At 41.2% G+C, this 25,723-nt stretch overlaps 1 protein-coding gene across 1 annotated transcript in view; it reads left to right on the top strand.

Annotated features, from left to right (window-relative positions):
* Nucleotides 1-25,723, top strand: part of TLN2 (talin 2) — a 203,228-nt gene that overhangs the window by 6,841 nt on the left and 170,664 nt on the right. Inside the window, exons 6-8 of the mRNA XM_028100406.2 lie at nt 1,453-1,580; nt 17,526-17,589; nt 18,621-18,725. Of these exons, the coding sequence (XP_027956207.1) occupies nt 1,453-1,580; nt 17,526-17,589; nt 18,621-18,725 (297 nt within the window). The remainder of the gene's footprint in view (nt 1-1,452; nt 1,581-17,525; nt 17,590-18,620; nt 18,726-25,723) is intronic.

A 25,723-nucleotide genomic window follows, 5' to 3' on the forward strand; every position in this document is an offset into this window, starting at 1 on the left:
ACATGCTTGGTTGTGGTACGGACTGATGTTCCACAAAGAAAGGAGGGCCTTTCTGTGGCCTCCCAGATTGAGACCTGGTGGTCGGTACTGTATCTCTGCCTGACTTGGAGGCACGAACGGGCTAACCACTGCACTAAAGCTCTCGTCGCTGGTGTCTTAGGATACAAGTGAATACTGGTCAGAAAATCCATATTTCTCATTACCTGAAAGATAGTCTCTTCATAGCCTTTTATGTCTTCAGCATTAACCCGTTGTTGAAGCTCAGACAAGTCATTTCACTTCTCAGAGTTTGCAGTTTCCCGATATGTAAGGTGCTGGCTTCGTACCAGAGGGTCCGCGGTCTTTTTTTCGGCTCAAGGAAATCCTGATCTTCTTTCATCCTTTCCTTCCCTCCCTCCCTTTCCTCTCCTTCTGTTTACCTACTTATCTGCCCTTGGAAATAATGCGGGGGTCAGCAAAATGCTGCCCTGGCATCCCCTGTGTTTGTAAATAAGGTTTTATTAGAACACAGCTCATTCGTTTGCATGAATGAAAGGGTTTGTTGGGTGAACCCTTTCCACATCATGTAACTGTTTCCTTACTGCCCGTGGCTTTTCTCCCCGTTTCAGTGGCAGAGTTCAGTAGTTGTGACAGAGCCAGCATGACCCACAAGGTCTAATATGTTTACCCTCTGGCCTTTGACAGGGAATGTTTGCTAACCCCTGAGTTAGTAGGTACAAGAATGGCATGGAAGGAGGAGGGCCCGGAGGCAGAAGGAAGATAGCCAGGCACCAAGAAAATGCTTGTTGGTTTAAGGCTCAGAGCCATCGCTTAGCGTATCTGCCCGGAGAGTGGTCTGGGGCTCATTGAACTGGAGAAAGAAAAGACAGAAGAATAGATAGCAACAGAAGTGGTGGATCAGGAACTGGGAGAAGGACTTTAGACACACCGGGCATTCCTCATTCGAGCATTGTGCATTTTGCTTATTTCCCTTACATGGCTGTGGTATTGAGTTACTGTCTGTCCGTCTCTCTCCCCATGCCACCACCTTACATTACGTTGGCCTTTATCTTGGGATGAGGATTGGGGGTTGATTTTACCTCTAGGTAATTTTTCTGTTAGCTTTAATGATTTAGGGACATAAGGAGTATATCGTGAATCACAAGGATTTCTCTTTGCCTCTTTATTTTTCATGATCACTTCTACCTTCCTAGATATTGAAGCTTTAGTTTTAATATTCTGGATACTGCTGATGTTTTCTATCTATAGGCAGTTTGGGGGAAGGACTTGTTTTCCTTCTGCCTTAATCCTCCTGTGCTACAGTCACCTGCAGTGTCCTGAGTGTGTCCCTGTTGGCTGGCACTTTCCCTCTGCCCCACAGAGAGGGTGCATTCAGATGCAGGAACATGTCCCTGGAGAGTATGTGTGGTTCCCCCAAGCTCCTGATGCTTTTCACTGCCTCTTGTGTTTCAGGCTCGGGATGATATCCTGAATGGCTCCCATCCTGTCTCCTTTGAAAAAGCTTGTGAGTTTGGAGGATTTCAAGCCCAGATACAATTTGGACCTCATGTGGAACATAAACACAAACCGGGATTCTTAGAGTAAGTAATCGTTTGGGTTTTTTTCCTCTTCTCGCCTCTTCTTTTCACTATTTATTTTTGAGCCAGCTACATAAAATACATACCCTATTTGTAATCACTTGTGAGGTTGTTAGCTCTGCCTCAGTTGAGTATATGACCAAATTTGTGCACCTTGGAGAAAGCAAAAAGGCCTAGAAATTCAACATTGGAATGACTGTGATGGTTAGTGCTCCAAGTTCTGGCAGAGGGTGATTCCATGGAGACCACAGAATTTGTAGCACCCTGCCAAGACATTGTCTATAGTCTGTCCTGGGATATCTTTGGGTTTGATGAACCCAGGACCTCCATCTTCTGAAATCTCTTCCCATTAGAACCTTCCTTCTTCACATTAGGCCAGATTTTGTCATCTTTAATTTCTTTTCAAGACTCTCCTTTTTAGAACAAGAGAGCGTAAAAGAACTTCACGTTCTTTATTACAATCTTAAGAATTCTTCATTGCTCTGAAAGGGTGGGGTACACATTACATACTTCGCTTTTGCATACATCTGGTCTTTGGTTCTCTTGCAGAAAATGATGGGGTGTTTTGGGGGAGAGCTCAGTTCCTGGAGATTTAAGAGAAAGCAACCCTACAGATATATCATGGCCTCACAGAACGTGGGCCTTAGGGCTGGATTTCCTAGAAATACACAGCAGGACAGGCCCAGCCACACATAGGCTGCTTTTGTTTGAAGTGATCTTGCCCTCTGTTTTGATCAGCTTCTCCAAGAGTTTTGTCTCTTTCTTCCTCTGGTAACATTCCTTTACCTGTTTCTCCCCCCATACTTTTCTCTCTCCTGCTTCCTCTTCGGGCAGATGAAACATTTGGATGAGCCCCCTCCGACACCCCCCCCCCCAGCAAATATACAGAGTGTCTTGACGTGATCAATAGCCTGCTGTGACCTAGAGTGTAACTTGTAGAAGCTTTGGTGGTGGGACCTGAGCTGAATGCCAGCTGGGGGCAGACGTCCCTTTTCTGGAGGATATGCCAACCTGAAACGTGTTGAGTAGGGCATCACTTGCATTATGTCCAAGTATATTGAGGAACGAGGGTAACATAAGTGTTTACTTGGCCCTTGACCCCACTTTCACTTTGGTGGAAAGTAATTGGGATCAGCATAGGCCCTAGAGTAACAAGAAAATCTAACTTCTTCCCCGGCAGCAAATGTGCTTGGCCAACATGGTGATGGTTCTAAAGTGAGTTGTTACCAAAAAACCCTCTACCCTTGGGTTTAATGAATCCGAAGGAGCCTTTCCAAAGTGACGCTTTGGCCTACAATATACTGCGCAGTGAACTTGTGTCTAAGAACGGCTCTCCATATGTCCTGTCACTCACTTGGTTCTGTATTCTCCAAATAAGTCATATGGCCAAGTGTTCCTCAGGGCCCATTTCTACCCAATCGGTCTGGCTTCCTTCCTGCAGGAACCATGCGAAGTTTGCCTTTCTCTGTTCTGTGACACCCCAGATGGCTCACCTGTGTGGGGCTTCCAAACGGTATCAGAGCATTGGTATTACCCTTATAGAGTCTTCTGCAGTTTGGGGGCCCTATGGAATGCTGCATACCTATACCCCACTAAAAATGCCCCATGTCTTAATCTGTGGTAGCCAGCCAGGGTTACACAATCGTATTCAGTCAGTTTCCTTTTTTCTGAGATTATAGTATGAAGCTCATGCCTCTGTGGTATGTGTATCCTTACTCAGATTCCAAATTAAAAGAAGCTTATTATGCCTAGTGGCAACTATTTTTCCTTATGAATTTGATTTACTTTTTAATTAGACCAAATCTAGTCTAGGTAATGAGGCATTTTCATTTTATGTAGGTATTTAATTGTATACCTTGTTGCATGTATTGTATAGGTAAAACTTCCTGAGGATACTCGTCTCCTCTTAATTAAAACAAAATGACATGGTCACATTTCCCTGACTGAAAAAGTGATCAAAGCCGCCTTCTTTTTTTTTTTTTAATTTTATTATGTTATGTTAGTCACCATACATTACGTCATTAGTTTTTGATGTAGTGTTTCCATGATTCATTGTTTGCGTATAACACCCAGTGCTCCACGCAGAACGTGCCCTCTTTAATACCCATCACCAGGCTAACCCATCCCCCCACCCCCTCCCCTCTAGAACCCTCAGTTTGTTTCTCAGAGTCCATCGTCTCTCATGGTTCGTCTCCCCCTCCGATTTCCCACCCTTCATTTTTCCCTTCCTGCTATCTTCTTCTTCTTTTTTTTTTTAACATATAATGTATTATTTGTTTCAGAGGTACAGGTCTGTGATTCAACAGTCTTACACAATTCACAGCACTCACCATAGCACATACCTTCCCCAGTGTCTATCACCCCCCAATATTTTACTATGAAAAGAATCAAACACACAAAATGCTGAAAGAATTATACAGTGAACACTCTATACCCATTGCCTGGAGTGGTCCTCAGTTTTATCACATACATTTGATTTAAGGTCTAAAGTTGATCAGTGCATCTAATCTTCTTTGATAACAATAAGATCCATAGAAGGCTTTGATCAATGATTACAAAGCTGTAAAGATTCGCAGCTTAAAAGAACAGAAATAGATTGTGTAACTTCCAAACCAGCGCCAGGGAGGAGTGGAGAGGATATACAAACAATGTGACCAATACAATAGGAGGTGAGCAGGGTGGGTTGTGGAAACAAACCCAGAAGAAGTATGGTACAGGTACAAATAAGAGAAAGACTTCTAAATATTAGGCATCATAGCAAATAAAAGTAAATCTAGCTCTTTTTTTTTTTTTTTTTTTTAGTTAGAGTTTTATTTGAGAGAGAGGGAGAGAAAGAGTGTGCATGAGCCATGAGTGGTGGGGGGTGGGGGGGGTGCAGAGGCAGAGGGAGAAGCAGGCTCTCCACTGAGCAGGGAGCCCGAGGACATGGGGCACCATCCCAGGACTCTGGGATCATGACCTGAGCTGAAGCTAGACGCTTAACCAACTGAGCCATCCAGGCGCCCCTAAATCCAGCTATTAATAAAGGTTCTCATATTGTCCAGCTCCATACTATTTCTAAAAGACATACCTACATTTTAAGGACAGAGGAAAGTTTAAAGTAAAGGCATATAGAAAATGATGTCCCAGGAAACTAGTTAAAACTGGTGAAGCTGTATTTAATGTCACAGAAAATAGGCTGTAAGACAAAGAAAACCTAAGAAGAAACAGAAAAGGTCATTATAAAGATAGAAAGACTAATTTGCCAGGATGACAAATTATGAACCTATATGCATGTGATATTACTTTAAAATATTTAAAGGAAAGATACAGCATAAGGAGAATCTCACATGCAATTTTAGTGGAATAATTTAACATACTTTCCTCAGTGATAAGTAGAACAAGATGAAAATAAAGAAAATATTTTAGCCAAGAGAAAGTAATGAAATAGAAATCACAGAATCAACACAACCCAAAGCTGCTGCTTTGGAAAAATTAATATGTAAACCCCTGGTAAGTTTGATCAAGAAAAAAGCAGAAGTAGAAAAAGGCAAAAAATAAACATTATAGGTAATGAAAATAGGACAGAACTTCAGATAAAGTTTTTATCTGAGGATTTTAAAAATCAGAATGAATTGAAAGCTTGCGGCCAAAAAAATTGAAAATTGGCGCAAAATGGGTGATGAGGAAATCTGAGTATATCTCTAATCTTGAAAGAAATTGCCTTATCAGTTTACAATACCCCACAAAACAAGTGAAAACTAGGCCCAAGTTATTTTAGAGAATAGAAGGAAAGAAAATTTAAAAAACCTTCTCACCTTAATTTGGAACTAGCAGAATCAAATACCAAAACTGAATATAGACCATGGAAAACATTTAAACTGAATAGAGATGCCCTCCCCAAAGTTAATAAAACATTGAGTACAACATGACGTGTATTTAGAGGTAACTGCAGGTTACAACTTGAACAATTTATGGCCTGCCTTGTGGGCACTGGGGATAGAGCAATATAAAAACATAAACATTTCTGCCCTTGTGGAACCTACATTGTAGTGCAGAGAGGCAGATAATAAGTAAAATACAACATGAGGAAAGAAAAAGATGAATAATTTCAGGATTAGAAAACTGAAACTGTCACTATTTGCAGGTGATAGGATTATCTGCATATAATCCTCTCAGTCTACAGAGAAACTTCTTAGAGCTACTAAGAGTAAAGTCCCTGGAAAAGAGATAAATATATAACTGCTTATCACCACCTAGGTCCCAACAATCGTATTCATACTCACCTACAGGTGTGTGTGTGTGTGTGTGTGTGTGTGTGTGTGTGTGTGTGTGTGTACATATATATATATACACGCACAATATAATTATAGTTATATATATATATAATGCTCATTGAAGAACATAAATGAAGGTCTAGATAAATGGAGTGTTTTGTTATGTTAATATATAATGGAAGGCTGAATGTCACAAAAGCAATTCATATTTGTCTATAAATTCAGTTCAATTCTAATCACAATCCCACATATCAAGTAATGAGAAAAACAAATCTTAAAAGGTATATGTACCTCTTGACCCCCTTGACCTATTTTGCTTACCCCCCAACCCGTCCCTTCTCTGGTAACCAACAACAGTTTGTTTCCTGCATCTATGAGTCTGTTTGTTTTGTTGTGTGTGTGTATTTGCTTTTTAGATTACACATATAAGTGAAATCATATGGTATTTGTCTTTCTTTTAGATATAATACCTTCTAGATCCATCCATGTTGCAAATAGCAAGAGTTCATTCTGTTTTTATGGCTGAATAATATTCTATTGTTCATCACGTCTTCTTGAACCATTCATCCATCAATGGACACTTGGGTTGCTTCTGTATCTTGGCTGTTGTAAATACTGCAATGAACATAGAGGTGCCTGTATCTCTTTGAATTGATATTTTTGTTTTCTTCCATTGTTGAATTGGAATAGGTGAAGGGGATTAAAGATACACAAACTTTCAGTTACAAAGTAAATAGGCCATAGGAATGTAATGTACAGCATAGGGAATGTAGTCAATAATATTGTAATAACTTTGTATGGTGACAGGTGGTCTTATTGTGGGGGTCATTTTATAATGTATAAAAATACCAAATCACTCGATGTATATCTGAAACTAAAAGGATACTTTATGTTAATTATACTTCAGTAAATAAAAACTTAAAAGATAATATATATATTTCAATAAAACTGTTAAAAAATTACTATGCACTAGTCTGGACTCAGACCAAGGCTAATTGAAGGATTCACACAAATACCCAATTTCTTATAAAGCTATAGTAATTAAAAATACTCTATTACTGATGCTGGGTGATAAGCGTTCTAAAGGTTGATAAACCGCTTTATTAAAATTAAAATAATAGGCAAAATATATTACCAAATTAAGAGTGAAGCTCCAAAGTGTAGAAGAAGAAATTTGCATGTTTGCAACACATACTATGAAGAACAAGCTAATATCCAGAAATTATTAAAAAGAAAACAAAGAGGGGCACCTGGATGTCTCAGTCAGTTAAGTGACTGACTCTTGATTTGAGCTTAGGTCATGATCTTAGGGTTGTGAGTTCAAGTTCGAGTTCTGCACTGGGCAGTGAGCCTGTGTAAGATTCTCCCTCTCCCTCTGCCCCTCTCCACCTACCTCCCCACCCCGTGTGCATGCACAGGCATGCAGTCCTTAAAAAAAAAGAAAGAAAAGAAAAGAAAATCACCACTCAGTATAGCAACAGGTACTTTAGAAAAGAGGAAATTCAACTGTCTTATAAAGATATGGAAAAATATTCAGCCTCATAAGTGAATCAAATGCAAAATCAATAAGAATATAGCATTTCATGTCTATTAAATGGGCACAAACTTAGATGTATGAAAACATCAAAGTACTTTACAGAGGAAACAAGACATTTCAAAAAATGAATGTTGAATTTAAAAATACAAAGAGAAACAGTATGTTTATAGGTACAAGGAGAAGTAGGAACATAATCAAATATGCATGAAAACTACAAGAAAGTACAGTTAGGGAGAGAAAGAAGGATGGTGGGGGACTTCAGCTAAATCTGTAATCTCTATTTCTTTAAAACTGGGTAGCAATCATGAAGCAAATATGACAATAGGATCTATTTCCAATGTTTCCACAATTGACAATTTTTATTAAAAACAGTTGCAAATAGTCTGAGGTGATAAAAGCTTGTGTTCACTGAGGCTGGATCTCTCACATCTGGCAAAGGCAAAATTAACAGGCCTTGGAGTTCAGACACCAAGTGTTCCTGGCTCTGTGTGCTGCAGGGGGATGACCCAGTGGTTGGGTGCAGGCAGGTGGGGCGCACGCTGAGGACCCCTCTCAGCCTCGTTGACCACAGCCGCTTGTCCTGTTGGCATGTGCTTTGGATGTGTCCTACTGAGAAAACAAAGCAACCTGATCTATGAATCTCTGTTGAGGAATTCAGAGAGGACTTGGAAGTTTTTCACTACAAACTGAACATAATTCTCTTGTCAACAAGCAAAGCTTTTGACACAGTAGGAGGCCTTGAGTCAGTTTTTCTCTTGGCGTTTATTCAAACTCCTATTCCTGCTTTAGAGTTAGTCTTTGGAATAATTTGGCTGTAGATCGCATTTTCAAACTAATGGAGAAGGAGTTATTTCAGCTTGTGTTTTTCATCGGCTCTGCCTTACCTCCTATTCCTCACCACTATGACCCACCAGTTTCTTGATTGTTTGCTTCTGTCCTGTGCACCTGACAACCAGGGGCTCTCCCATTAGAGGAGGTTGTGACCGTCCAGTGGTGCCTTCACTCCCCTCCCCAGCAGCAGCCTCCTAAAGTTGGTGCCTACCTCCCTAACTGCTTTCAGACTCCAGAACTTTCAAACCAGGCACCACTGAATTGATCTAGCCCCAAGCTACCCCTGAGCCTCTGCATGGGTTCCTGTCCTTAGACCAAAGGGCACTGGGATTGGTTCGGGAGCCCAGAACTGCTGTGTGGCTGACGTTAAGTCCTCAAACCCTTTCCGAGCTTCCCCCATGCCATCTTCACCCTCCACTTCTTCTCACCCTCAGTGTTTCCCAGCTCGACAGATGCTTCTTTCCTCCCACGTCGTCTCCACAGTTAGGCTGGACATCACTCTAGTACCCTCCATCGTACAGATATGTTCAGCTTTGAGTCTGGCTTCTAATTCAGATGTGTCTGAATCCGTCGCTTGAGCTTTCAGCCCAGTGTGCTGATGGTTCTCCGACTCCAGCATACATCAGAATCCTCTAGAGAGCTTGTTTACACTGCGGGGCCTCACCTCCAGAGCCTCTCACTCAGCTGGTCTGGGATGAAGCCTGAAGCTTGGGACTTCTGACACGTTCCCACGTAGTGCTAATGCTGCTGGTCCTGGGACCACTTACATGATATCAAATTTGAGACGTTATTGTTGGTCATTTGGTGACTGACCATGAAGGCTGGGCTCAGGAAATCTGAGTGTTCCAGTGTCCTGTGGGTGACACTGTCCTTGCTGTATCTCTCCGCCTTCTCTCCCCTCCAAGCCTCCACTCTTGCTGGGTAAACACCAGCTCAGACAAGTGGGGGCTTGCCTGTGGACATGTCCTTGTGGCAACTCTGGGACCGATGAGAAGCAGTTCCCATTTCCCAAAATCGTAGCTGACTCTCATATACTTGAATGCTTCTCACCAGACCACAGAACATCTTGAGTCCCCCTCTCTTGGAAGTACTTGAACAAGCAGCTTTAATTTTATATAAGAAAATGAGGTTTTGTGAACACCTAGATTTGAATCTAGACACTGCTCCCCCAAATGTTTTGAGTTCCCCTTCTTTCATTTAATGGCTTCTGGGCATTTCTAAAAAATTGCCACTCTTACGGTAATTTTTACCACTGACTGGTTATTTCTCTTGTCTTATTATTTATCTGAAGGTTCTGAAATACTGATCACATATTATGTGTTTTGAGTAAAGTGTAGCTTGGAGGGACCAGAGTTTTGAGTAGCTAGGAGCATGGTCTCTGGAGACCACAGATGAGGCTTAAGTTGTCGGTTGTGATTGCGGGCAATATAGTGTCTCTGAACCTCATGTTCCATGTATAAAATGGGATATTTTCTTCCATGGGCTTTTGTCAGCATTTAATTAATCTACTTATACATGTAAAGCACCTGGAACAGTGTTTGACTTTCAGTAAACAGCAGTTGTTGGTCAACTAATCTTTGACAAAGCAGGAGAGAATGTCCAATGGAAAAAAGACAGTCTCTTCAACAAATGGTGTTGGGAAAATTGGACAGCTACATGCAGAAGAATGAAACTGGACCATTTCCTTACACCACACACAAAAATAGACCCCAAATGGTTGAAAGACCTAAACCTGAGACAGGAGTCCATCAACATCCTAAAGGAGAACACAGGTAGCAACCTCTTCGACCTCAGCCACAGGAACTTCTTCCTAGAAACATCGCCAAAGGCAAGGGAAGCAAGGGCAAAAATGAACTCTTGGGATTTCATCAGGATAAAAAGCTTTTGCACAGCAAAAGAAACAGTCCACAAAACCAAAAGACAACCGACAGAATGGAAGAAAATATTTGCAAATGACATATCAGATAAAGGGCTAGTATCCAAAATCTATAAAGAACTTATCAAACTCAACACCCAAAGAACAAATGATCCAATCAAGAAATGGGCAGAAGACACGAGCAGACATTTTTCCAAAGAGGACATCCAAATGGCCAACAGACACATGAAAAAGTGCTCCACATCGCTCGGCATCAGGGAAATCCAAATCAAAACCTCCATGAGATACCACCTCACACCAGTCAGAATGGCTAAAATTAACACGTCGGGAAACAACAGATGTTGGCGGGGATGCGGAAAAGGGGAACCCTCCTACACTGTTGGTGGGAATGCAAGCTGGTGCAACCCCTCTGGAAAACAGTATGGAGTTTCCTCAAACAGTTGAAAATAGAGCTACCATACGATCCAGCAATTGCACTACTGGGTATTTACCCCAAAGACACAAATGTAGGGATCCGAAGGGGTACGTGCACCCCAGTGTTTATAGCAGCAATGTCCACAATAGCCAAACTGGAAAGAGCCAAGATGTCCATCGACAGATGAATGGATAAAGAAGATTGGTATATATACACAATGGAATATTATGCAGCCATCAAAAGGAATGAGATCTTGCCATTTGCAACGACGTGGGTGGAACTGGAGGGTGTTATGCTGAGCCAAATAAGTCAATCAGAGAAAGACATGTATCCTATGACCTCACTGATATGAGGAATTCTTAATCTCAGGAAACAAACTGAGGGTTGCTGGAGTGGTGGGGGGTAGGAGGGATGGGGTGGCTGGGTGATAGACATTGGGGACGGTATGTGCTATGGTGAGCGCTGTGAATTGTGCAAGACTGTTGAATCACAGATCTGTACCTCTGAAACAAATAATACAACATATGTTAAGAAAAAAGAAAAAGAAGAAGATAGAAGGAGGGGAAGAATGAAGGGGAGTAAGTTGGAGGGGGAGACGAACCGTGAGAGACGATGGACTCTGAAAAACAAACAGGGTTCTAGAGGGGAGGAGGGTGGGGGGATGGGTTAGCCTGGTGATGGGTATTAAAGAGGGCGCGTTCTGCGTGGAGCACTGGGTGTTATGCACAAACAATGAATCATGGAACACTACATCAAAAACTAATGATGTATGGTGATTAACATAACAATAAAAAATTAATTAAAAAAAATAAACAGCAGTTGTTGATGGTAGAAATCCCCTATCAACATGGCTTAGACTGTGGATAATCCAAAAAGACATTTAAAGTACAGAATTTAAGGGGTACCTGGGTGGCTCAGTCAATTGAGCAGCCAACTCTTGATTTAGGCTCAGGTCATGATCTCAGGATCCTGGGATGGAGCCCTGTGTTGGGCTCCTTGCTCAGCGGGGAGTCTGCTTCAGCATTCTCTCTCCCACTCTGCCCACCCCCCCACCCCCAGAGTACATGAGCACACACTCACTCTCAAATAAATCTTAAAAAAAAAAATTGAAATACAGAATTCACAGTGGTATCTACCTCTGTGAAACCCTGTAGATAAACTTTCAATTTATACATTTACTTGCTAATCTTTTTTTTTTTTTTAAAAGATTTTATTTATTTACTTGACAGAGTGAGAGAGCACAAGCACAGGGAACAGTAGAGGGAGAGGGAGAAGCAGACTCCCCGCTGAGCAGGGAGCCCGATGCGGGGCTCGATCCCAGGACCCTGGGATCATGACCTGAGCCGAAGGCAGACACCCAACCATCTGAGCCACCCAGGCACCCCAGCTTGCTAATCTTTTGATGAAAGACCAAAGTTTTTTCTTGGTGTGGATCCCCTGGTTGGGGTTCTGTATTTTCCTTGTATGAACCACGTCATCTAAGAGCGAATTTAAAGATGATCCTGGAGCAATCTGAGGGTGAAACTATTTTTGGATTTTCATGATTTTTTTCTTTTCAGTATTTTACAGTGGACTCACATCTAATAACTTTGGGAAATATTTACCTTTCTTAAGCATTCAGTAGCTTGCTTTTTTTTTTCCCCCTATGTTAGCAGTTTGTGGGCTCTGTTGGTTTATTGCATTATCATGTGACGCTCGGCCAGCAGCAAGAGTGCAGAACAAATACAGCTGACTTGGCCAGAGCAGAAGTGGGGCTCATGAGAGAAGAATCTGCTGGCTGCACACTTCCAACCTCCCATGGCTCTTCAGGGAGAAGAGCTTGGACTAGCCCACCCTCTCTGTGAAGTGGAGGGTCTATTATTACTGCACTCAGGAAAGGTGTTATTTAAAAGGCCAGGGGTAGGATTTGGAGGAGAATAACACATTATTCAAGTGTTAATGTAGCCATATTCAAGTGGGAATACCGAAGGAGGCAGTGGGGGGGACTTTGCTTGGCCAGAGCTTGCTTAATTAAGAGAAAAATTGCCGAACAGGCTTGACAGTCGACCCGTTTTCTCCAAGAAGGCTGACAGATTTCACTTGTATGCATGTCCCCGATGCTTAGGAGCCTTCCAAGCTCAGGGTTGGTAATCAAAACAACTGAGCTGGAGCTTCTTGCTGCCTGGCAGGCAGTGATGATGGGCTGCCTGCTCCTTCCAGCCTCATGCTGACACCGGGCACTTGGCTGATTTACTGGGGAAACATACAGGCCACACATGGGCACACACACACTTCGTATTTTAAAATACCTGATGACAAACTCCCGAATCCACTCCTGTGACATCAAAGGTAACACCTCTAGTGCAAGTTGTTTTCCATACCTCCTGAAGAACAGGAGGGTTAGTTGGGATAGAAGGCGGATTGTTGCCACACAGAACATTCTTGCCATTAATGCCTAACATCTTCTGCCCCTGGCTGGCCTCTGGACCCTGCTCTCTGGAATTCTTCTAGTAACAGTTGTTGCGAGGGGTTTTTCATGGGTCCCTTTTTGGATGCTTTTGGTTACCTTAGCCAGGTCCCCCTTGGTTGGTAGCACAGCAGCTACTGTCCAGTGGCCCATTTTCTCACTATCGTTTTCAGTGTGCTTTGGGGGAAAACCTGAAACACCTGTGTTGTCAGGTGGGTCTCCTCTTGCTCTGGGAGGTCAGAGGCTCCCGGCACTAACAAGTCCTGTGACCTCAGCTAACTTCTCTGTGACTCAGCTTTTTTTGTGACCTTGGTGCCTTCCAGTGACCAGTCACGTTTTTGTCCGTGAAGTTGCTTAATGATAGTCATAACATGCAATGGGCCGCTGCTTAGATATTTCTTAGACTCTGCCCCCTCATGACCCTCCTGAGAAATCCAGATTGTTCTGCTACTAGATCCCTGAAATTCCAGAAAATGTGCTTACAACTTTTGTCAATGGAAGTAGTTTGCGGGCTGATCTGACTTCATTATTCAAGTGTTAATGTAGCCAGAATCTGACCTCACCCTACCTCCCCACTACTTTTTTTGCTGGAGTCTTTTAAAGCAAATTCCAGGCAGCATATTATTTCATCTATAAGTACTTCAGTATGGTTTTCTGACAAATAGAAATTAAAAAAAAATTTTTCTAAACCTGTACAACCGCAAATCTATCCTAACACCTAATAAAATTGACAACAATTCTGTAATACCATCTAATACCCAGTCTTTGTTAAATTTCCCCCCAGTGTCTCAAAAATACTGTTTTTACTTAATATCAGGATTTAAGCAAGACCTACAAATTTTATTTGGTTCATAAGGTTTTTTTTTTTAAGAAAAGTTTTATTGAGATGCAGTGCACATGCCATATGTACAATTCAGTGTTTTTTGGTGTATGCACAAGATTGTGCAACCATCACACAATCTGATTTTAGAGCACTTTTATCCCTCCTGATATAAGCTTGTGTGTGTATTAGCAGCCACTCCTCAGGAACCCCATGCCCATCCCTAGCCTTATGCAAGCACTGATCCTAGCTATCTCTATAGATTTGCCTATTCTGCACATTTCCTATAAATGGAATCATACAATTTGTGGTCTCTTTTGATGGGCTTCTTTCACTCAGCACAGTGTTTCCATGTTGGAGTTTATATCCTATGTTATTCCTTTTTATTGCTAAGTAATGTTCTATTGTATGGATCAACTACATTTGACTTATCCATTCATCAGTTGATTGGACATTTGAGTTGTCTCTACCTTTTGGCTATTAGGAATACTACTATGAACATTCATGTACAAATGTTTGGACATGTTTTCATTTTTCCTGGTTACATACCTAGGAGTAAAATTGCTGTTTAATGCTTTGAGGAACTATCATGTTGTTTTCAACAGCAGCTATACCATTTTATATTCCCACCAGCAATGCATCATGAGTCCAATTTCTCCATATCTTTGCAAACACTTGTTCATCTTTTTTTATTGTAGCCACCTTGGTGTATGGTATCGTATTGTAATATTTTTTTATTTCCCTGATGCCTACGGAAGTTAGGCATATTTTCATATGCTTTTGGCCAATTGTGTATCTTCTTCGGAAAAATGTTTTTACAGATCCCCTCCCCATTTTTTAATTGGGTTGTCTTTTCATTGTTCAGTTGTGAAAGTTCTTACGTATTCAGAATACAAGTCCCTTATCAAATACTTAATTTGCAGTATTTTCTCCCATTCTTCAGGCTGCTTATTCATTTTCTTGGTCATGTCACTTGGAGTTCCAGATTTTTTATTCTGATGTAGTCCCACTTATTTTTTCTTTTGCTGTGTGTGCTTCTGGTATTGAATCTTAAGTGTTGCCCTGACTCAAGGCCATCAGGGTTTATTCCTCTATTCTAGAAGTTTTACAGTTTTAGCTTAAATGTGGGTCTCTGATCCATTTTGAGTTAATTTTTGCATTTGGTGTGAAGTAGAGGATCCAGCTTCACTGTTTTGCTCATGGATATCCAATTGTCTCAGCGCCATTTGTTAAAAAGACTATCCTTTTTCCATTGAAAACCCATTCCCTTTGCTGAAAATCAACTGGCTGTAAAGGTTAATTTCTAGACTCTTGATTCTGTTACACTGGCCTATTATTATATCCATTCCTCCCTGTCTTTATTACTGTAGCTTTGTAGTAAATACGTCTTTTGAAACTCTATTAGAGGGACCTGGGTTATTTTTATAGAATTGCCCTAGTTGGCATCAGGCTGATTTTATCCTGGTGGTGTCTTCCATCTCTCTTTTCATAAACTAATATTTAGATCTAGCATCTTAGTTAAATTCAGTTTAAATTATATATTATTCTTTACTGCCAAAAATACTTCCTGGATAGTGCTGTATACTTCCTGTTGCATCAGTTAGGCATGTGTTGTCTGGTTATCCCACTTTTATTAATAATAAAATTGATTAAGTGGGTTTGAATCAGACTGAACTATCTCCCATAAAGTTCTCCATTAACTTGTCACTTGTTGGTTTTAGCAGCCATCCGGCATGTTTTGATCCATTGTTTATTTCGTTAGGAGCTATAAAATGATGATTTTGGACTCCTTTTATTCCTTCTGCGTTTGTTAGCTTTGTTACTTTGTGTTAATCAGTTTTCAGTAGGAGTTGGTGCCCTAGCCACCTGTTAAGGTGACCAGTGATTCTTTTAAAGGATCTTTATGGGATTTTTATATATCTGTGTTTTTACCCATTATGGTCATCATTCTTTGACACTCTAATTGCCCCATCACATGAAGTTAACTATATGATCTGTAGGATTTGCTTGGAAATAATCCAGCGCAGGTGATGAGGTAAAGGAGTAGATGAGTCAGAAATGGCCATGAATGGATGCGGGGTTCTTATATTGTTCAGTCTTTTCCTTTGTGTAAGGTTTTAAAAATCATCCTGATTTTGGCCAGTGGTTACCCCTTGATGTCAGTCCAGTGTCATTTTGATAGCTTCTTTGATCTCAGGCATAAGAAGCCCCAAGAACATTTAATACATTTCCTGCCCCAGAATTAGAATCAGTCCCTTCTCCAGGGATCCCTGATTCCTTGTGGTGGGAAATAGTATTTGGAGGCTACCTGACCGAGGCCCTGGCAGTGCCACCAGATGGTCCGTGCCCTTGGCTTCCTCAGTGGACACACTAAAAACTGTTTTCCAGAAAAAGAATGAATCAGACATTTAGATCAGTATTTCCAATTCAAATGAAAGACTACAGGGTTTTCATTTAACTTTTATTTTTTTGCTTTATTTTAATCTATTTCGTGCTAAAAAGTTTGGTTTCTAACACCTAACATAATTACTCACTTTATCCTAATTATATATGACATCCTACTTCTATATAATGTAATAATGTAATTTTATAGTGTGTGTGTATTTATGTGTTTAGAGGGGAGAGGGTATAGCTTTAAAATAATGTTATCAATATTTAATATGTCTTCCATGGTTCACTTTATATTTAAAACATCTCACTAGGGATGTGTAGTTGAAAGACGGTTTTTCAAAGTTATTTGAAATCATTTTTCTTCCTGTGGTTATGCTATCAACTTGATACACTGTTAAGTTCATTTATTTCAGTTTGCTTTAGATTTTTAGGTGTTGAATTTTCCCCTTCCTTGTAATTTCAAGTGGTTCTAAAGTGGTAACTGTAATGCAAGTGGTTCTAAAGTGGTAACTAACGCAAGTGGTTCTAAAGTGGTAACTAACGCAAGTGGTTCTAAAGTGGTAACTAAGGCAAGTGGTTCTAAAGTGGTAACTAAGGCAAGTGGTTCTAAAGTGGTAACTAACGCAAGTGGTTCTAAAGTGGTAACTAACGCAAGTGGTTCTAAAGTGGTAACTAACGCAAGTGGTTCTAAAGTGGTAACTAATGCAAGGGATATCCAGAGGTTTCACTTCCGTCCTTGTTCCCTTCGCCCTGTGTTTCCCTTCTTCCCATAGAGAATCATTTTAATTAGTACTAGATGTATGTGTGTATTGTTTTAAAAATACGTATATTTTTTAAAGATTTACTTATGTATTTTAGAGAGAGGCAACGCACATGTAAGAGTAGGGGCGTGGGCAGAGGGAGAGGGAGTCCTCAAGCAGACTCCCCAGTGAGCACGGAGCCCAACGCGGGGCTCAGTCTCGACCCGTGAGATCATGACCTGAGCCGAAACCAGGAATCAGATGCTTAACTGACTGAGCCACCCTGGCACCCCTAAAAATACGTATTAACCACGTAAAATGAAAAGCACTCTCCTCCCTTTATCACAAAGGATAGCATACCCTACACTCTTGCACCCTTTGCTTTGGCACTTTACAATGTATCAGGGAAATTCTTTCTTTTTTAACTTTGTTAGTTTGATCCTTTGTATCAGACTGGTTTTGTATTTGTGTCCTATTTAAGTGTATTATGAGATGTGGCAGTCTGTTCTTTAATTGTCCCATAAAATACTGGGCAAGTTAATGACTTCACGGAGTTGTACAAAAATGTCTTTTTTTTTTCCTTCTCATCATAGAATAAATGGCTTATTATTATTTTTTTGTTGTTCTCTCTCTCAGTCTAAAGGAATTCCTGCCCAAAGAATACATCAAGCAGAGAGGAGCTGAAAAGAGAATATTTCAGGTATTGGAAATGTACAGAACTTTATTATTCTTCTCACTCCCTAGCTTCATCTATTAGTATGAGAGGGGCCTCTGCACATGATAGTTTAGTACCCCATACAGGTACTCTGCTTATATAATGAATGATTAGTGACTCAAGAGTAAAGAAGCTGACAGTTCTACTTTGGGCAGATTTATTATCTTAATCCATACCTTCCTGCTAAAGGTTACTTAGTCCTTCTGAGAAAAATGTGCATACATTTAATTTCAAAGGCATTATCTTGATAGTGTCGAAACAAGGTGATCTGCTCTTAAAATGCACTGAAGAAGCCGCTACAAGTAACTTCTTTGTCCTGATATTTGTTTTTTGAAGCTTAGAATTTGGAAACTGGTGTCTTTTTAAAATTCAGGTTTTTTTCCATAAACGTCAGAGAGTTTTCTCTTCCAGGCAAACGGTAAGAAAAGCCCTATCATCAACTTTGCCATAAAACAATCACTCCAGTGAATCCAAAATGTTAAAGTCTTCTTCAGTATTGAAATGTAAATATAAGTTGAAGTAGAAATTTCGTCTGTATAAAATGCACACAGTCTTGTTTCCAAGCACTCTGACGTGCAGGTATTTATATATTCTGCTCTTTGGAAAACCATGTATTTTGGGTGGATGTTAGAATGATACCTCTCCTGGAGAACATTATTTTAGCTCTACTAAACGACTCTGCTCATTGGTTCTGAACCTTTGGGGATATGGAGTTCTTCCAAAAAGTCGACTACACTTTGGACCCTGGTCTGCCATGCTACATGGCATGAATTGTTGCCTGTAGGTGTAAAATCTGTAGGGAGTTTGGGCTCCAGTTGCCATTAAGAAGCCCTGCATTCGAGCTATCTCTGTGCTCTGATCCTCGGTCAGCTGGTACATGGGTCACAGAGGGGTCTCCGACACAAACGTCAGTGATCATTCATAGCAACTTTATGTGCCATATGTTGTAACCACCTCTACCAAGTCCACGTGCTGGCAGAGCTACAATAACCAGCCCTTGCTGCTGTCACTTGTAGGAGCATAAGAACTGTGGAGAGATGAGCGAAATAGAAGCCAAGGTCAAGTATGTCAAACTTGCCCGATCCCTCCGGACGTATGGTGTGTCCTTTTTTCTGGTGAAGGTAAGTTGGGCAGGGTGTAGGGTGCAGCAGGTGTTTGCTGGCAAGCTTGCTTTGTTGTCCCGAGACCCCTAGCATCTGCAGAGGTAGCATCTGGCTAATGGTCACCTGAGTTTAGCCCATGGGACAGACACGAAGTGTGTAAGCCAAAAGGCTAGTGAGTGAGCCTGGCCGCCTGTGGGCCTCCAGGCACTCGTGTCTTGTCCTGGCACAGTCGCTGCTATAAAGTCACTGAAGGAGTACATTTATGTCTACTTGTCACTTCCCTCTGAAAATGTTTCACTTAAGATTACTAAGAGTGCCGTGGTCTAAGTGAAGGTTGTTGATAACTGCATACCAAATTGAATTAATGTAGTCAATACGGTACTTAGTTTGTATACTTTCAGGTGGGCTTTGGGATTTTCTGTGGCCTTCAGATCTGATTTCATGGGAATTGTTTGCCTTCCTACTAGAAGGAAAGAGGTGGGTCTTAGAAATTCAAGACTGAGACCCTCGATGGGTGTGTTCTTAGGTGGACTGATAGCGCTCTCATTAGCTTCTTTCCTTTGTACCTCCCGACCTCACATACTCTATTTTAGTCATCTCACTAATAGGTTTCATTGATTTCCACTGGTTTTGCTGTGACTCTTGGCTTTCTACCTCTTGTCCTTGGCCCTGGAAGAAAACTCCACCATGTGAAGTTTCTCATGTTGCTTAAAGCAGAGGAGAGTGTTACCAACTGTGCTCAGCTGTCCCCAGGGATAGAAGTCCCAAGGCTAGAGTCCGGGCACTTTAAGAAGCTTGCTTTCCTCACTGCTAAAGAGAACTAGAGAAGAAGAAGGTTACAATGTCCTCTTGGATGTTTGGGGGTAGAGATGTTTTTCTTGCCTCTACTCATTGGAGAAAGCTGCTTCATTTGGGCTGAGGAGCCACAAAGATGTTACACTGAAGAAGGGGATACACTTCATGCTGATGAGTTACTTAAACCAGACAGCTCTTGGTTTTACACCCAAAAATGCTGGGCCCTTGCAAATGATGAAAGCATAGGTGAATCACTTTGTTTTTCAGAAAACCATTTAGAAGTTGAATTTTTTCACATTTGGTGTGAGCTTTAAACTATCAGTGAATTTTTGAATGGGATTGATGCCTTGTAGGTACAAATGACTCCATTTCCCTGGAATGACTCTGCTGCCTGAGCTGAGGTGAGCCCATCTGAACTGTAGTCACCTGCTTTCATCACCCTAGCTCCCCCACCGTCACCATGAGCAGATGGTGAGATCTGCTTGTTTTAGAAGTAAAAACTGCTTTTCATTTATTATTCTGAAGAAGAGTAGATGGCAGATGAGTTCCAATACCTCACAGGGACAAAAATGAAGCAAATTTTGAGCATGTCCAATGCTTTGGTCTCAGTTTCCATGCTTTCTTGAGTTTTTCTGTAGTCTTTCATGTATGAAATTCATCTCTTATATTCATATTGTTTTCCATTAATACCATCACACTTGGATGTGCATATAGGTCAGTAAATTTAGGAAAATATGTGGCACACAGAAAACTACATGTAATTAGGAAGAACACTTGAACATCAAGGTCCAGAAAAAATAAAATGTTCTCCAAGGCTAATTTATGGCCTGAGAAAAATTTGTCTATGGCTAGTAGGATAATTCAAGGTAGAGCACAAATCTTCTGGTTATTGCAAAGTCTTGTAGATTTGGTTAAATGAAAACTTCTTTTACAAAAGTATTTAAGGCAAAATAAGAAAGTAATGGAAATTTCCTTCCTTCCTCCCTCTCTCCCTTCCTTTCTCCTTTTCTTCTTTTCATGTCTTTTTTTTTTTTTTTAACTTACATGCCTTTGAAGAAAAGCCAGGATCAACTTTCATATACATGTTAGGTATTCAGATTGTGGTTTTCTTTAGTTTTATTTTTTGTCACTTTATGAAAGTGAGCACACTAACCACTTTAATTTTTTGCTCAGTGGTCATATTTATGTACATTTTATTTTAGAATTTATTTTGATAGGGGCACCTGGCTGGCTCATTTGGTTGAGCATCTGACTCTTGACCTCAGCTCAGGTTGTCATCTCAGCTCCATGCTGGGCTAGAGCCTGGTTAGGATTCTCTCTCTCCCTCTCCCTCTGCCCCACCCCCTCCACTCATGTAAGCACATGCTCACTCTCTTAAAAATGAAAATTGATTTTGATAAATAGTTTGCATGACTGAAGTTTGCCCTATTTTCAAAGTAGTACAATGAGAATTCAGGAGTAATTTAATACTATGGATTAATGAACCTCATAAATCAGATCAATAGGTCAAATAAGATTGTCTCATATACAGTGAACTATCTGGAAAAGAAAGAAAACAATTCCATTTACAGTAGTATCAAAAATAATAAATTACTTAGGAATAAATTTAACCAAGGAAGTAAGATCTCTACACTGAAAAACTTTAAGACACTGGTGAAAGAAATTAAAGACAATACAAATAAATGGAAAGATATCCCATGTTCATGGACTGGAAGTGTTAATATTATTAAATAGTCCATTCACTTAGCATAATTTTCAGCCTACAGATCTCTGTACATGCTATAACAATATATAGTCATTTTAATTTTTAGATTTATTTTTAAATTGAGTAAATTGGTCAAGTAAATGTATAAGACATGTCAACATGAAATAACATTTGCATGTATAGATAAGCACAACCATTTAGAATATATGATGAAAAGAGATCCTATACAGAATAGCAGACACACACAAAAATTGTATGGGTAAGGGATAGTAAGATTTTTGAAGGTATAAATAACAGATTTCTCTAGAACCCCAACCTAAAAATACCATTAAGTTGTGAAGGAGTTTCATTGGCATCATTTCGGAAGTTAAAAGTGGGTGATTCTAGCTTCTCATTCACTACTTGTATAGGCTATTAGAAATTTAAGTAAGTCAAATTATAATTTTTGAAACATTTAGATATTGATATTGAACACACTTAATCATACCACATGGCCTTAGGATTAATCATAGATATTCTCAGAGTAGTTAGATATATTTACAGGTCCTTCTATCATATTTTCTTCTATATCCATGAACACGTTGACCTAATTTTCAGAGCATTATACTTTGTTGTTATAAAAAAAAAAAGTGCTTGGGTATTGGAGTCAGGAAGATTGGCCTGGCATCCAGGATGGCAACATACCCCTATGTGGGAAACAGCAGAAACTCGTACAACTTTCAGAGATATCCATAGCCTCCCTCAACCTCAGTTTCTTCATCTGAAAAATGGGAGTGATAATGCCTTACAGAGCTCTAGTGAAGATTAGGCGAGATAATATATGTAAAAAAATGTAATGCCTGGGGGGCGCCTTGGTGCCTCAGTCAGTTAAGCGTCTGCCTTCCGCTCAGGTCGTGATCTCAGAGTCCCCACATCGGGCTCCCTGCTCACAGGAGACCTGCTTCTCCCTCTCTTCCCTGCTTGTGCTCTCAATCGCTATCTCTGTCTCTCTCTCTCTCAAATAAATAAATAAAATCTTAAAAAGTATGTAGTGCCTGGGCGCCTGGGTGGCTCAGTCGTTAAGCGTCTGCCTTCGGCTCAGGTCATGATCCCAGGGTCCTGGGATCGAGTCCCGCATCGGGCTCCCTGCTCGGCGGGAAGCCTGCTTCTCCCTCTCCCACTCCCCCTGCTTGTGTTCCTGCTCTCGCTGTGTCTCTCTGTCAAATAAATAAATACAATCTTTAAAAAAAAAAAAGTATGTAGTGCCTGGAAAGTAAGAATATTTGATAAATTTTAGGTTATCCCTAAACCCTTTCCACATCTCCCTAATCCCTGGCAACTGAGTCTTCCAACTTGCAATTGGCTTTTATCACCCATGATGTAGAGCAAAAGTTGGCAAACTTCTCTAGTAAGGTGTCAAATGGTATCTTAGGCTTTGCAGGCCATACTGTTCATCTCTGCCCAAGTGGCCTGAAAGCAACCATGGGCAATACGTAAATGAATGAGCATGGTTAGGTTCCTGTAAAGCTTTATTTATGGGCTCTGAAATTTCAATTTCATATAATTTTTACGTGTCACATAGTATTATTCCTCTTGTGGATTTTTTTCTTTTTTCCCAACTGCTTAAAAATGGAATATCCACTCTTAGCTCTCAGGCCATAAAAAAGCAGGCAAAAAGCTAGGGTTAGCCCTGACTGTAGTTTGCTGACTCTGAGGTAGAGATGTTTATAAGCCATTTAGTGAATACACAGGGAACAGCTTTATGTGGCAGTATTTTCAGTGGCTAAAAACATAAGCTTTGAAAGGAAACACCGAGATTTGGATTCTGGTTTGCCACTTAGTTTTACCTTAGATAAGTTACTTTACCTTCTGTCTGTGCATGTTTGCTCACCTGTAAAATTGTGCTTTTTTATGAGGTTTAAATGAGATAATAGAGAAAAGGGGACTGTGGCATATAAGATCTTAATTAATGGAAGCTGTAAATGTCCACAGTCTTCCTCTTATATTGGCTTCTTTTGCATTTTGTCTTGATACACTAATCAAAACCCCCTAAGCAATGGTAAGCCATTTCCCATGACCTGCAAAGGATCTTGTTTCATTCCAGGAAATTCTTGTGTAAGCCTTCTTTCTCATTTATAAATTTGTCTTTTAACTCTCCCTTTAACCACAGCCAGAGCTCTGAGGTGTGAGAAACCTGGAGAGTTGATCCTCTTCTCCTCTTAATTATAAAAGCATCACAGGGGGGCATTTGGAGCCTCTCAGAATCGTGAGTTAAGTTGAATAGATGACCAGTTGTTAGAGAAAAATGGCTAATGAAGAGGATCTTTAACACCGTTTTGCTCTTTTTTTTTTTTTTAAGTTTCATTTATTTAAGCAATCTCTACACCCAGCGTGGGGCTTGAACTCACGACCCCCAGATCAAGAGCCACATGCTCCTGCGAATGAGTCAGCCAGGCACCCCTGACACCATTTTGCTCTTCAGCAGCCATCCCTTTCTGCCATGGCCCTAAAAGAAATGTGTACTGATAATACAGCAAAGCACATAAGCCAGCACTTTGGGACCAAGCCAGGGTAGAATTGTAGTGAGCACAGCTGGATAACAGGCTTGAGCCACATCGAAGTTAGGGGCCTAGAGCCAGAGCCTGCCAAAGCGTACCCCACTTGCATCCCTTCACTCACTCACTCACTTCTAAATCTCCCATGTAAGACACAGTGATGTAAGAATCATCCAGTCTCCACAGCAGTGAGAAGAGCTGGAAGAAGAGCCGGCTTGACCACAGCCAGCTGCCAGTTTTTATGTTTTTTATATTTGTTTATTTAAATTCCATTAGCCAACATATAGTACATCATTAGTTTTTGATGGAGTGTTCATTGATTCATCAGTTGCGTAGAACACCCAGTGCTCATCACATCACGTGCCTTCCTTAATGCCCATCACCCGGCTACCCCATCCCCCTACCCTCCTCCCCTTCTGCAGCCCACAGTTTGTTTCCCAGAGTCAAGAGTCTGTCATGGTTTGAAGCCAGAGTAATGGCTGAGATGTGCTTGAAAGGAGGGGCGGGGCTTGTTAATGAACCCTGCCTCCTCTTGGTAGAATGCATTCATTCTCTGGCCTCTAAGTTCCGTAAGCTCAAGACATCTTCCAAACAAAACCAACCTAATGAGGACCACCTGGAGAGAAATTTCTACCGATCGGCAGCAGCTACAGTGTCTGTGTGTGTGTCTGTGCTTGAGAGACAGGACTTCACGGGGCCTGCCTCGCCTGCTTGCTTCACTCGAGATAAAAGGACGCTGGTGTCTATTGCCGAAGTCGGCAAGGCTGGGTGTAGGGTGAACTGAGATGTGTGGGATGAGGGCAGAAGGAGGAAGCCTCTCCTAACGTGCGGGCCCTGCCACTGTGGGTCTAAGGCAGATCTTCATGGGGAAGAACCAGGTGGCTAGCCCTGAGCTGAGCCTTTCGCTCTTTTAACTTTCTCCAGCTGCTCTACATTTTGCGGGTAGGCCCTGAAATCATTTGATCCCCTTGACAGTGGTCTCTGTTGCTGGGTTTCAGCATATTCTGCGTTTCTTCTGTCCCCCGTCCCTAATCCTGATCTTCCAATGGAATGCCCACTGTAAATTGTTAGCATGTTCCCTGTGACTCCCTCACCTGTGTCCATAATGAGCTCAACAAGAGCCGGGGCAGTCCGTCATAATTCAGTGTTCCCTCACCCCAAAGCCCCTCGTCCTCCGGGAGGTGCAGATGGGAAAGGCTGAAGGCAACAGCTGCAAACCATATTTTATTTCAGATCCCCTTCCGGGTGCCAGCAGCTGGGCCCGTGCGAAGCCTGGGTGGCTAACGGCCTAGAACCTCTTCGTCTAAAGGTCTATGTGGCTCCTGAAGGCAAGTTGGACTACCTGGCATTGTCCAGCCTGCATTGATTTCGCCCCTTGCGGAACCGGCCTCTCTTTACAAAGAATCTGACTCTTCTCAGTGGTTTCTTTAAGGCCTGGGAGGTTCTTCCGCTGCCATATTCCCCTTGTCAGACACCCACGCAGATTCCCGATCCTGTTCTCTCTTCCTCCTGGGAGGAAGCTGGAGGTGTGCCCTGACCTTCACCATCAGATGGCTTATGAATTGCCCATGGGGGCCAGCAGTGATTTCTGTGTTCTCTGACTGCTTTCCCCAGAGTAGGGTACACGGTGGGAGACAGTCTGCTTTTGAAGTCAGAGACGTTTTCGAGCTGCTCAGATTTGTGTTCCAGTCATGGCTTTACCGCTCACTACTGTTTGCCTTGGATGAGTTGCTGGTCTCTCCATTTGCAGAATGATACCAACATTTGAGGGATGCTCTGAAAATTAGTAGGTGATATTTATTAAGTACCTAGCACATTTGTGTTATTTTAAAATTGCCTATCCCCTTGTATACATTCATATTTGTGTGTGCTAATTTGTATGTATTCCTCTGAGAATAGTGATTTAGGCATTGTAGATTTCAACAAATATTTGGGAAGGTTTTTTTTTCCTGATAACAATAGGAATAGTTTTGTTGTTGTTG

The sequence above is a fragment of the Eumetopias jubatus genome, unplaced genomic scaffold (genome assembly GCF_037043125.1).
Source record: "Eumetopias jubatus isolate StellerSeaLion01/CBP00866 unplaced genomic scaffold, mEumJub1_p1.0 scaffold_7, whole genome shotgun sequence".
Lineage (NCBI taxonomy): Eukaryota > Metazoa > Chordata > Mammalia > Carnivora > Otariidae > Eumetopias > Eumetopias jubatus.